General features: G+C 48.6%; 1 protein-coding gene across 2 annotated transcripts in view; it reads right to left on the bottom strand.

Annotated features, from left to right (window-relative positions):
- The window catches only part of jarid2b (jumonji and AT-rich interaction domain containing 2b), a 75,140-nt gene that overhangs the window by 22,946 nt on the left and 38,130 nt on the right, over nucleotides 1-14,064 (bottom strand). For both annotated transcript variants that reach the window (XM_086013660.1, XM_086013661.1), the window contains 2 exons: nucleotides 7,419-7,545; nucleotides 1,761-1,887 (listed from right to left, as the gene is read on the bottom strand). In XM_086013660.1, coding sequence (XP_085869786.1) covers nucleotides 1,761-1,833 — 73 coding nt within the window. In that variant the 5' untranslated portion in view covers nucleotides 1,834-1,887; nucleotides 7,419-7,545. The remainder of the gene's footprint in view (nucleotides 1-1,760; nucleotides 1,888-7,418; nucleotides 7,546-14,064) is intronic.

Raw genomic sequence — 14,064 nt, 5'->3', positions numbered from 1 at the left:
TTGGCCGCGTCGCTTGGCGTGCGACGCTCTTTCAGGTATCAACCGCAACAAAACTCCTTCTGGGAAATGTACGGATGAGGGTCAAAACTAGAGTGGGTCAGATTGGTAGGGATGAGACGGACGGGCATTGCGGGTGCACTCTTGGCAGGCGGCGGCCCGCCACAGAAAGGACCCGTTTGCGGCGCTCGTCTGGGGAGCATGGGAAGGCAAACACACCGCGGCTCTCAAAGACTTCTAAAGGCGGCCGTCCGTTTCCTGCCAAAAACCCGACGCTCCTTCGCACCTGTCCTTCTGCTTGAGCCGTCCCTCTTTGGGAGGGTCTTCCGCCGGCCCCCAAAGACAACGGTGATCCGTCCCTTTTAGGCCGAAGCCAGGTGCAAAAGCTGCTGGCGTCATCTCAGTCGCCGCCCGTCAGCCTTCACGCTGCCAAGCGCTGGCTGGCTCGCTCGCCGTTTCATTAGCATCAGACAGAAAGAAAGAAAGCCTTTCTTCGTCGCGAGCCGCTGGCCGTGCGACTAGAAAGAAAGGCGGCGAGCGGGGTGGCCTCCGGCTGAACCCGACTTGCCGCGCTCGCGCCAAGGAGACAAAGGCGGCGCCAGCGTCCAGATTGCACCTTACTGCCTGGATGCCACGCACATGCGCGCACACGCCCGCACGCGCACACGCACACCCCGCACTCATGGCGGATTGTTCATGCTTTGCTGCCATTACGAGCCCACCGGGTCACTTCCTCTTCCTGATTCAGTCGGTCAGATGTCGCCGGGATTCTATCAAAATCACACACACACAAGACGTTGAACCTCGTGGAGCTCACTTTTTAAGAGGTTCGGGTTCGACAGCCAGCCTTTGCTTTGTGACCTTTGCTGCCTAGTAGCATTCCCAAAAGCCAAATCCTTTGCAATCTGTGCGGTATCCCAAAAATGTCCAAAATGACCCTCAAATGGCCATTCTGAAGCAAAATGGCAGACTTCCTGTCAGGCTTGGCTTCTTGAGACTTTTTTGTGGCTCAACTCACGCTGGGCATGTCTGCCAAGTTTTATGTTGCTTCAGGGACCGCATTACACGCAAGGACCGAGATGCAAACAATGTCTTCTCTCGGTCCGATCTGCGCGGTTCAAATTTGGTTGCAATCGGACAAACTCTCAAAGAGCAAAACCCCCCGAAAAAAAAGTTCAACTTGAAACAAAGCCTGGAAATGGCAAAAATCGAAAAATCTAAATCATTGCGCGGCTGCTTTGAAGCCAAATGGCAAACTTCCTGTGTCTTTTCAGACTTTTTTGTTGGCGGACTCATGACAGAAAAGTCAACCAATCTTCAGGTAAAACTGGCTTCAGGGGCTGCATTAAAAAGGGAAAAAAAACTGAGGGGATCTTCAGCAAACTACTCCCGTCATCCTCGGCCTGAGAGACACTTGAGCAAAATCCAAATTCCTTGCAACTTGGCGTCATGCACGTCCCGACCGAACAGCGCCAAAGGCTCAAGTGGCTTCTTGTCTTCTCACAGGCGGGAGCTCGCAAAGACTCCGCCACATTGACAGTATCATGTGACGGGGGAGGCAGGTGCTGCTGAATGGGCTCCTCATTACTGAAGGACATCTGCTCAAGCACAACCGCCCCCCCGCCCCCTTCCCTGAGACCCCACCCCTCACTTTGCGCCACCACTTTGATGGCCTGTCAACGTGTGGAACAAAAACAACAACACACACACCCCCACACACACACACACCTGCCACAGTGAGCGCGACACTGAGACGGTCTCACCTCTTCTTAGCCGGGCCGTCCTCGCAGAAGTCGCCGCCCTCGTCCAGACCCGACGCGTGCAGCGAGCCGCCATCTTTGTGGCCGCCCTTTGACCCGGAGCCGTTGAGCTGCCCGTTGGCTAAGGAGCCTGAAAGAGGGCCAAGCAGACCGGCGGCGTTAGCTAGCAAAAAAGTCAACAACGTCATTGATGATCATCGGCCACACGTTCAACCCACCAAAAGAAAATCCATAAATGCACTTTCACTCTCCTCTTCTTTTTGTATTTTACCAAAACAAGAAATATTTTATGTTTAATGTTGCGAACTTACAGTTACAGTCGCTGCTGTTTTTGTGTTCTTGAAATCAAGTTGAAGTCTATATTGTACAAATGTTTCTGTTCTTTCTTTGAAAAATAGTAAGGAGAGGAAAATCTGATTTTCTCCTCCGATTTTTTACTCACTTTCATCCTTTTTATCTGGTTTTTCTTTTTGAAAAAGAAAAAACAAAAAGCAGGAGGAAAAGACAGTAAGAAAGAAACCTGCATTTTTTTCCGTGCGATTTTTGACCTTTTTTGAAAGGTAAAAAGAAAAAAAAGCAGATTTATTTTTCTTTATCCTGTCCTAATTTTTCTTGTTCCAAGATTTTCTTTTCCATTTTAAAAAAGAGAAAGAAAACCATTGAATACAATTTATGCAGCCATTTTTTCAATCCTTTTTTTTCCTTCACTGAATGGTTAATTAGGTCAAGTACTAAGTAGTAAGTAAAGAAATGAAACAAAAAAGGTGCGGAAAAACCTTCCCCACGCATGCATTTTTCTGTTGTCACTTCCTGGTTCTCCACCAATCAGCAAGGCCGCTCTGTCACCCTGCCTGCGGGCAGACGGTGTCTTCGGGGACCAACCGGAATTCAGGAACAACTACCCACACGCTCACTACAGCTTAACTAGTGAACGGGTATTCCAACATTGTTTGTTAGTCTTCATTCCACTGCTGATATTTTCACAATCACTCACGATGCTGAGCTAGACCAGAGAAATGAGCAAAGTGACATCTGACACCGCATAAACATGCGGAAAAGTCAGAGAGCCAGAAGCCTCGTTAAATATTTAGCGAGCCACTCGGGCGGAACGACACCAGCGAGTCGAGAACGCTTCCTGAAATCAAAGGCAGCACTTGTAAGTGCAACTAATCCAGAGGAAGAAGTCGCGGGAAATTTACAAGACACAAGCGCGTTAAAAATGTGATGTCACCAGTTTAATAACTTGCGAAGCAGTTTTCACGCTGAGCGCGTGCGATTTCACAACGGCATAAAAGACAACGGGAGGAACTAAACCGAGACCAAACGGTCGGCGCAGGTTTAAAAGGGGTTCTCTCGAGCGAGCGGCGAGGTAATCAAGGCGTTTGCAAGTTGCCCATCACTCCGAGTCGTCCTGACAGGCGCTCACGCCCCAGTGGTTTTGGGGTTTGGCAGGCTGCCGCTTTATTTGATCTCGTAAAAACAAACAATGACTCACCCGGCCGGCCGAGCGAGCCGAGAACCCCGCCGCTGCCGCGCCTTTTGAGCGCACCTTTCCCGATGCTACCCGTCGGCGCGTTCCGAGTGCTTGCCCGCGCCTCGGGTGGAATTTGTCTGAGGTGCCGCACCAGTTCGGTTCGGTACGGTCTGACTCAGCCGCAGCAAGGGCAACCGGCTACTGGGGCGGTGAACCCAGTCCAAGCCCGTTGATTGGTGGCCAGAAAAGGCAGATTCTTCACAGACCAACGATGGAGGTCACCCATGGACCAATTTCTAACTCTCCGCTGCAAGTTTAGACCTGAAAAATGACTCATGTTGGAACACCCGATTGCCTTGAAAGAAAATCCACACTACCAAAGTTGAATCGGCCATCAGTTTAGAGAGTTAGAAGACGTTAAAATTTGACAGGGAACACCGGTTACCTTTGATTCAACATTTGGGGCATGTGACAAAAAGGACACCATCCAGCATTTGATGTTATTCCTTCAAGAGGAACCTGATTTTCTCGACACCAATTAACTGCGTCCAACTCCACCACAAGTTCAGACCTGAATGCGTGTCCTGGATTGAAGGGGGACTCTCCTGAATGACCAAGAGCAGGCGCGCTTGTCTATAATTCACAACAAAAATGAGGAGTCCAACCTGCATTTGATGGGGATTCCAGGACATTTCTTGCAGCCGGTCAACAGGACTGGACTAGGTGCTGTACACCAGCCACCCGTGTCTGGGGCTGTCACCTCGACCAAAGAAGAGCATTTTTATTCTGGTCGTCAAACAATGGGACTCAGCGTCTCCAGCTCCAACACCAGCACGACGCCCCAGCAAAGATTTAGACCGCAAGAAATCTTCTGGATTGAAGGTGAACAGTCTTGGACCAACAACAAGTTTTATGGCCAACGCAAAACGGAAAATCCAGCACCTGCTGAATGGAAAGAATGGTGGCGAGGTAATACGTGGCTATTTTTCTGGCCACCACCACTAGGGTGTGCCCAGTTCCACCCTTTGTGTCCTGTATGTGTCACCTTTGTTTCTGGAAGTCTCAGGAAGAGGTATGGACCAGTTTTCCAAACCACCGCGCCACTGAGATGAAAGCCAATTGGCAATTGCCCTAATCAAAATTGCCTTGATCCTAGAACACACACATCTGTTGGGATGGGATCCCAAGCAAGTCTGTGCTCGTAAGCGGCGGCCGAGTCATCGGGCAAGCGTCGTTGCGGTCCGGAAGCCAACAAGCGGCGCCGACATGAGTAAGACCATCGCATTGCGGAGTCTCAGAGTCTGCGATCCTGCGCGGGGCGTGAATCACCACTTGAAAATGTTTGCGCCACCTTTGTAATACGGACTTTTTGCACAACAATTCAAAAGATGCCGGCCAAGGAATTTTCCTCTCAATCGCGTTCGTACCGTGTGGCAGACCGGAAAGAAGGATCCACGGTGCTAACGTTTGGTATGTTTTGCTTAGCTTTCACACTGACATTTTTTTTTTCTACTGCGCCAAAGTTCCACAGTTCAAACACAGTACAAAAACCAAACTGAACCGCGTGTGTGAAACGAACCACGCCAGAGTCCCTTTGTGGACCACCTCTCCCAGTGGTCTTTGTTTGTGAATGGTTGTTTGTCTAAAAATGCCCTGCGATTAGCTAGCGACCCGTACAGGGTTCAGCCCCGCTTCTCTTGCCAAAAGTCGGCCTTACTTAACTGAGGACCAGTGGCAGCTCGTCAGTAGAGGGTGCTGAGGGTTGTCACCGCTTGACTTTCCTTGAAGCCAAAAGCTATCGATAAAATACAATTCTGACCAATCGTCAACTGAAGACTGCCGAGCGGTCCAGAGTTCGGCGGGTGTTCAATCTGAGCACCTGGAAGTCTTTCGTAGCCTCGTCTACCAACACGTTGTAATCCAATGATGAGGATTCAAAAGGGGCGGGGCTTAAAATACGGAACAGTGGCGGCGCCGAGAGGAGCAAGCTCATTAGTTGTTGTTGTTGGTGGTGGGGGGGGGATGGGGGGATGAGTGACGCCTGACGTCCCAGAAGAAGGCAAACAAACAAGCGGAGGCCCATTCATTAGCCTCTCTCTTGCTTCGCTGAAGACATGTTTGACATGTTGCACATGAGCGCCCGTGTGAAGGGCAGCGCTGGAGATGTTACGGCGGCGAGGGAGGGAGCCGGGAAACATGCGTGCCAGATCCTCGTGCCGCAAGGGTGATGGAGGCTAAATTGGAGGGGGGCAATTAGTGATGCGCAAAGTGGCATTCCTCATAGCTCTCGATTCTAATCAGATGTACGCGTGCTTAACTGAGCTTGTCGCCTCCTTCCGTTTACCTCAAATTCTCCAGAGTGGCACGTAGCGTAGCGTCATTTGGGCCTATTAGATATTAAAGCCACCATCATACGTGAGCGAAAAGTGCTTTCATTTGTTTACGATTTCGATAAAGACCAGCTAAATGTGAGCGAGCGCGCCGGAGCGGGCGTAATTGGGAGCGAAGGGGGGGGCCGTTAATGGCAATCAAATGCCGGCGCGCAATTAGCGCGACCGACATGTGGTCGTCATCCGGCTAATACCTTCTATACAATTCATCCCAAATGTTGGACTTTTACAGGTAATTCTCCTCGTAAACAAGCGCGTTAAAATAGTTCAATAAATCCGTCCGCCGCCGCCGCCTGCATACAATTAACACCGTGTCGCAACAGGAGACGGAAACAACGGGATGTTTTATTTTGGCTTTATACGAGGACAATGAAAAGGCGAATGCCTGTTAAACGGCCAATGAGGTGAACATGGAAGCGTACGCCCGGTGAGCTTTGAGGCTGTAAATCGACGGCGACCCGCCGGCGTCATCAAGCAATCGAGCGGCCAATCAAGCAACACTAACCGGGCTCTACTTGGCTACTATGGTTTTGATCATATTTTAATTGAGATTTTTTTCAGTTTGTCAAAGATATTTTATTTTTTGTTGAACAGAATGAGCGACAATTTCTTGAATGTTAAGCTAAGGCCGGGGCGCACCTGTGCAACCGAGTGCAAAAAGTTAGCCTAGAGCCCCGGGAGACACCGGCGAGCGAGAGACTGAGAGATGGAAACAGAAAGAGAGTGAAAGATAACAACACAGACGGCGGTAGAGAAAGTGACAGAGGGACAGAAAGACAGAGAACTACGCCAAGATAGAGAGAGGGAAATAGTGAGATCGAACGATAGAGGTAGCCAGAGCGATAAACGGATAGAGATGGATGGACAGAGAAAAGTGGAGAGCCAGTGGGCGAGATGGGGAGATAGAGATAGAGGGAAACACAAGTTAGGGCCAAACAGAGGGATAAAGAGAGAGAGAGAGAGAGAAAGAGAGAGAGAAAGAGAGATGACAGCTACCTCGAATGTTCCAGTAGTCTGTTTACAATGGGGTTGGGAGAACAAAAAAAAAAAAAAAACAGAAATGACACGGTGCATGGTGGTGATTGTGCAACACCCCCAACAGTCACGTAATGCGACGTGGCATTGCGGCCATGTTGCCATTCAAATCCGGAGTTGCTGCAGAGGCCGCAGTCGTCCGGGCTGCACGGCGCGCTTCAAACGAAGCGAGCGCCAGGTAGCATCAGACAGGAAGTGACAGTGGGACCGCGAGCAAGAGGATGGGAGGGAGGGAGCGCACTAATGGGAAGATGGACCTTCCTTCGCTTCCTGGCCACCATCCAGCTCCTCCATCAGCGGCAATCAACGGTGGTGGCGGAGGGGCCGGACGCGGTAGCGGTTAGCGTAGTGTAGTGAGGAGGAAAAGGCCGACAGATTTGACGGACGGCGGGGACAGGAAAGCAGCGGGAAGGAAGCGGCTCCGTATTGATGTGCAATGGAAACCTGGCACGGACGAAGCTGCCGTCACCAGGGAGCAGACGCAAAACAAACGCCGCGCCCTTGCTGAAAACATGACGCGGGACACAAAATGTGGCCGGATGGTATTCTGTGAGATCAGCTGAAAATGCAAACAATGTGCACTAGCTTAATAACTACACTAATAACTTGCACTTCGTTGCTACGGGATGAATTTAAAAAAGGGCTTTCGCACCTGAAGTGTCGAAAAAACGCTTAGAAATATGCACGCACAATTTGGGCATGGAATGAGGTTTCCGTGGCGAGCCCAAGCCAAAACGCAAACGGGAAGGGGGAAGGTGTTACCGTTTTGGTTGGCGCTGGCATGGCCGTCCAGCTGGCGTTTCTGCGCACTGCGAAACTCCTTGAGGGACAGGTACAGCACCTTTCGCATCAGCCGCTCCTCCGACCAGGGGATCCCATCGCTGTCGTCCTGCCCAAAATTAAAAAAACACAGGCGGTGAGGCGGCAACGTTTGCTACTCAGGAAACAAACGCAGCGCAGCTCAGCCTCTGCCCGGACAACAATTGCTCAAGCACGACCAAAAGTCCGCTATTAATTCAATGCGCAATTTTTGGGGCTTTTCCTTTGGCGGTTTTTGCCCCAAATTGCCAAAGCTAAAAATGGCTTCATTTATCTCATGAAATAATTGATTATGTGTCACTTTTGCACAAAGAAAAGCATTTCGGCCGTTAAAAATGACATTTCGTTGTAAGCCCACTTGAGTTTCTTTGACAAGGTCATGTAAAATCCTCGTGAGGAAATAGAAGCTTTTGCTTTGTCTTTTTGTGCATCCGCCAACTTGGTCATTTGGCAGACAGCTTGAAAGCATCTCCAAATAGACGTCCGGACACGGGCGGGGGGCCGCGCTATCTTGTTACGTCGACATCTTGCAGCGATTACCCGCCGCACTGATGTCACCGCAGCCGAGCGCCCTAGTCACATGTCGGCCGCCGCGAACGCGCTCGCTCGCTCGCTCGCGGCCTGCCGTAATTCATCTTTGCATTATTCATTAATTGCGCTTTGTTGTCGCAAGCACATTTCCTCAAGTCATTAGTTTGACATCAAACAAGCCCGGACAACACATTTCCCCCGCTAGACTTGCGCACGGCTCTGCTCCTCAATACACGCGCACACAGCTTACAGCCAAGTTAACAATATCGTCGTCATAACCGACCGTACCAAATTAGGAACGTGATCTGATGCTGTTCGTTAGAAATCAGCCGGACAACACCGGCTAGTTACACCAAAAACGCCGGTTTCTGAAGCAGAGAAATAAGCTTTCGGTGACACTAAATATTTGTGGCAACAAAAACAATGTCGGTGACTTTTCCACATGGATACGCCGTCTTTCCTCACAATCACAACACACACTTTCTATCCACTACCTACTGTGAGCACGTTCTCTCTTCAAGTCTTCAAGAGGTGCCAAAACGTTTCTTACTTCCGACATGTTGCCTTTTCTCTTGCTTATCGACGCGACAAGCTTGAGATTCACCGCCTAATCTTCATCTTCTACTCAAAAGCTGTGCTGATCTCCAATCCAAAGTGATGCAACGCCGCCATCTACAGGCATCGGTTAGTTCACTTTATTGTCATTACAACAAGTGCAAACCAAAAGTGCAGGCCCTTTCAGCGCATAGGCTAAAAACATATACACGTCTGCATACATACACATACATATACACACATATGCATGTACATATACACATACATACATGTAGTTAAAATTAATGATTGGTTTTTTTTTTCCTCTCTCTGAATTATTTAAACCTAACCATCGGAACAAAATCATAATTGTAACGACAGAACGTAGACGAATACAGCGGCAATAAAAAAATAAATAAAATTGACTTATGTTTCTGTGCGGAACGTTTGTCAAAGCTGCATCCAAAAATAAAGAAAATGTGCTTTTGCTGCAACTTGTATAAAAACAACAATGAAAGGGAAAAAAAATCAGGTAGGCGCTTTTCCTTGGAGAGGGACAACAAGCCTCGTATTGTTAGACGAGTGTTTTTTTTTTCATGTTTTTGTTGACAATAAGCTTTGTCTCGAACAACATCATTAGCATTTGAAACCTTTTCTTTCCCAATCCTGTTCTGACCTCATTCACTCACTCGATTCTTTTCAACTCTTTGAAAAGGTTGTGTCAATATTGGCACGTCGTGCGTTTGCGTCGCATAAAAACAAGTTAGAGTTTTGATTCTTCCAATCTTGGGGAGGGGATCGTCGTTATTCAAAGGCGGGTGTTGACGTTTGATGGAGGTGATGGCAGATACGCGTCACCGCAGCCCGTCCGCACAAATCCGGCTTATTTGCTGCATGTCTCCCCTCAGTGTCGCAGCCAATGAAATCATTCAATATCGACTATCACATGTTTTGATTTCTTTTATACTATCTAAACATGAGAAAAAAAACAGCCCTTCACAGCTCAGTTTCACATTCAAGTGCGGGCGCGTGTGTTTGTAGAAGCGTTTGTGTTGCTAGCTGGCAGCCGCGACACACCCCGAATGGCTCCCATCGGAGCTGCTGGAGTCTCGCTAATGAGCACCGGGACCTCATCGCGCCCAAGGTGTGTGTGCGTGCGTGTGTGTGTGTGTGTGTGTTTAACGTGCACTGTCAACCCCCCAACACACACACACACACACACAGGTGCATAGTACGCCAAAAAACACAAAAGTCCCCAAACACACCCACAAAAACAAAGCCCAACAGTTCACTCGTGAGACTTTAGGAACAACTAAGTATTTTAAAAATAAACTAATCTGTCAATTCGTTTTTTTCAATTAATTGATGAAAAAAAAATATTCCATGCAAAATTCCCAGCCCTTTACGCTACAAAACCAGGACATGATTTCATATTGAGAGTGCAGAAAATGCACAAAGAGATATTGTGCTTCTATTGGTGTGTGCCTTGCAGTGTTAAGGGAAGGGGGAGGGGGCGCTAGACTGCACACATGCTGCAACGTACAAGAGGCGGCATCATGATCACATACTTTTATCAGAGAAATCAACCCATCGCGATCTGCAGCTGATGATGATCGGAACGGCGCTTCATATGACACCGGATGGCTTTCTGATCTTCATGTTCTTTCTCCCCAATGACACTCGAAAAACAATTGGGTGCCAAAAATAACCCAATCTGGGAATTGACCCAAGTAGTGGATTGGTCTCTTTTTGGTCCAAATTAAGTTCTTTTTGACCCGTATGACAAGTGCTGAGTTTCTGATGTTTATGGTCATCATGCCGAGTAATGAAGACATTCTAGAATGTACAATCAACCAGATGGATGCCTTCCGGATATTTATGCTCTCCAACGTATGAAATGGATGACTTTCCGATGTGTAGGTTCTCATTGTTAGGTATAAAAACTGGCAACTTTCAAAACATTCTGTTGTCCTTTGCTGGGAAACGACAACTTTCTGATGTTTAGGTTCCCCTCCTGACACGTGACAACTGATGACTGTCTGATATTTGTGTTCTCTTAATGACTTTTCACAAGCTAACGTCATCTGCAACGCTAGCATAACATTTCCTCATGAAGACTGGCTGTGTGTGTGTGTGTGTGTGTGTGTGTGCGTGTGTGTGAATACGCCAGCCGTCTGGGCTAAAAATAACCCAGCTCTGCACCGCTTCCTCCAACTCTTGCGGATGTCACGGCGCGGGAATGTGGGCTGCGCGCCAACCGCGATGCGCTCTTCCAATAAAAAAAATAAAAACAACTCTCCAAATGTGTTACGCTAACACATTTTCCACTCGGAGGTTAGACCGCTACAAAAAAAAAAGAAAGACGGGTAAACGGAAGCGGGGGAAATGTTGTTGTGACAAACGTCTGGCTGCCTATGAAGCGCTTCCTTCCTGCTTTCGCCGACACATGCTGCCCAGATGAGGACGCATCCATCGTGAGCACTACATCGTTAGCCGTCATTTTAATCCCGTCGAGGTCACCGCCCCATTTTCTTGCTGGGGAAATTAAAACAAAGGTGGCGGATAAGAAAATGTTTCAAATGTGGCCTGTCGCGCAGCGCAAAACATACGCATGCATGCAAAAAAAAAAAAAAGAAAAGGAGAAATGAGGTTGGCAGCCACTTCACACAGCTCCCGTGAGTGACGGATGCTAATTTGTAGCGTAGTGTAGTGGAAAACGTGTCGGACAAAGAAAGGCTGCCGGCGAATGAGAAATTTCAGGTCCCTTCGAAACTGCGAGCAAACGTGGGGACCAAATGGCAACAAAATAAAAATGCAGGACTGACTGAATATCGGAGCAATTCCGAGAAATGCTACTTCATTTGCGAGAAACTTCAAGTAGCTCACAAGTGCAGACACCGAGCATTGACGTGACCCCCCAAAAAAAGGATGGAGGACTGCATTAAAAGTAAATGTCAAAGCAATCCCGACAAAATACTAGGCCAAAGTTTGGTGAGAGGTCCCTCGGAAACAAAATGGGAAAGTGAACAAAACAAATAAACTGACTAGACTTAATAAGCATCGTGTTGGAAAGTGACAAGGTAAAGCAATCCCTCATGCATCGACTCCCCAAAACTGCTCTATTGGGACACATTTCAAGTCCCTCACTAACAGAAGAAATGAAGCTAACAAAAGTACTAAATTAACAACTTTTTGGTCAACTGACACATCACAATCCATCCTTCTATCACGACATATTCCAAGTCCCTCAACAGCTGCAGGAGATTTCCAAACGACAGCGGTCCAAGAACGAGAAATGTCAAGTCCCACATAGAAGCAAGCTTGGTGGAGACAGATGCAGACTTCCACGCAAAATAGATACGCTACATACAAAACTGCAACAAGCTGTCCTGTAAGGAAAAAAAAAGGGGGGGGTCGTTTTGGGTGTGGGGGCTGACAGGAAAGCCGAAGCAGGAAACAAGCGTAACCTCGTTAGCCTCGTGTCTTGACAGGAAGAGCCTGCGGGCTGGCAGACGCAAAAGAAGCGTCGGCCTGCTCGCTGTTAGCATGGACGCCTGCGCGCCACTTTGCAGGGAAGTCGCCCGCCTCGGATTGGCCCACCGACTTGAAGCTTCACATCTGGACTCGGGTTGGGTTCAGGGTGCAAACAATCGGACAAAAGCGGTCCCAGGTGCCATGAGATGCACCCCGGCCTCCCCGACTTTAGCCTGCTTTCAGGGGGCGGTGCCGCCACTGCTCACCCTGCCCAGATGAGAGTGACTCCACTTGCAAGGTTTTCGAGGTCTTTTTTTATGTCCCTTGCTTTGACTAGCGAGCAAAAATCGGGAGATACGAGCGGCCGTGAACAAGTAACAGTTTGGCAGATGAAAACGACTACTCGGACTGCAGATTACCGCATCGCTGGCTGTAGTTTCACTTGTGTCTGCATGAGTGTATGGCACTGCCAAGAACCGGTTCGGGGATTAGAAGTCTTTTACAATTGGCAAATAACAACCTTTTTTGCCAATGCTTGTCGATTTTTATTAAACACGACATAAGATAAAGACATTGGCCTTGTAGTATTGTAAAACAGTTCAATGTTTGCATTTTTTATATCGGAATCTTATTCTGTCAAATATTGGAATCAGCCTAAAAAAAATGTACAATACCACTGCAGCTTCTGGTACGGACTTCGTCAATCCTTATAATGATCCCCACTATCGCTTGTATATTGTGAGCTGCCTTCACTGAGAGTGTTTGCCAGTGTGTGTGTGTGTGTGCGCGCGCGCACGTGTTGTGAATTGCTTCTTTGTGTCCGCCGGAGAGTTGACCTTACATGGTCTCGGCAAGCTATTCAGTGATTGCGCCGGTCGGTCGGCGTGGAGGCCCCCGCAGCTCCGCAGCCGCACATTGGAGAAACAAGCCTCGTGGGAGTTCACGGCAACGTGGCAAAGTTAGCAAGAGCGAGAACTGTGTTGGCTGAAGGGATGAAACACTGCCAAGAAACTGTGCGTTGCTAACAGATTTAGCAACGGCGGAAGAAGACGGAGCAACTCAGACAAAGAAGACGACGCGCCGAGATGAAAACGGCGGAAGGTTTACCGATAAACTCTCAAATGGTGGAATAAACTATGACTTGTTGATGATTTAATTGCAGTACAACTTCTGACAGTCAGTAATGTCATTACAAACCGTCACGATTGTTCGTTAGCATATTTAGTGACGAGGACGTGCAACTGAGAAAAAGATGAAAGCTTTCAGCCAAAGATGAAGAAGATGCCAAAAGTAGGGATGAAAAGGTTGAACGATCATTACTGCTGTAGTTATCGTCAAACTGAAGATGCAAACCACAGAAGAAGAACACCAATAAGAGACGTGTGGCTGAATTACTTGGCGCTTCAAGTGAAACGATCGCTGGTGCCGTATTGAGCGGCTAGCTTTCGTCTTCTGCCATGACACAATTTTTTCGGTTTCAGTTTTGCAGAGGGAAATTTGATCAGGTGAGAAAAGTAGTGGTGAGACGAGGCAATATGACAAATCTTTTGGAGTCATCAACCTGATCACAATGACTGCAGAAAATCTTGCCTCGCATGCACGAGAACTCCTTTCGGTTGATTTATGAAGAGCAAAATATGCAAAGGGCGGACCACGTGACCCGAGCCCGTCCGCAGAAAAAGGCCAGCCGGGGTGCCTGGCTCAGGGGCAAGCAGGTGGCCAGCCGGGGTCAAAGTTGAGCTTCCCGGGGGCGGGCCTAAAAGCCACTCTTGCTCCAAAAGGACCTGCCAATCACACTTTTGCATTTCACATCCCTTGCAGCCTCCTGGGACGCATCCAGCAGCCCTAAAAGGCCGCCCCCTCCAAACGGAGCCAGATAAGGGGTCGGGGGCCTCTTTCAATGACAAAGTGCGGAGGAGGAACGATGCAAAGAAAGGACGGGGAAGGGTGGGTTGGGTTGGAGGGGTGGGGGGTGATGCTTTCACTGGAGGAGTCACGTGGTCCTCATTCAATGGCGGAAGGTGACACGGATATTCTCAGCCGGGGGATC

The sequence above is a fragment of the Filicampus tigris genome, chromosome 18, assembly GCF_054856515.1.
Source record: "Filicampus tigris isolate MCC_2025a chromosome 18, RoL_Ftig_1.0, whole genome shotgun sequence".
Classification (NCBI taxonomy): Eukaryota; Metazoa; Chordata; class Actinopteri; order Syngnathiformes; family Syngnathidae; genus Filicampus; species Filicampus tigris.
This window is presented reverse-complemented; position numbering and strand designations above follow the sequence as displayed.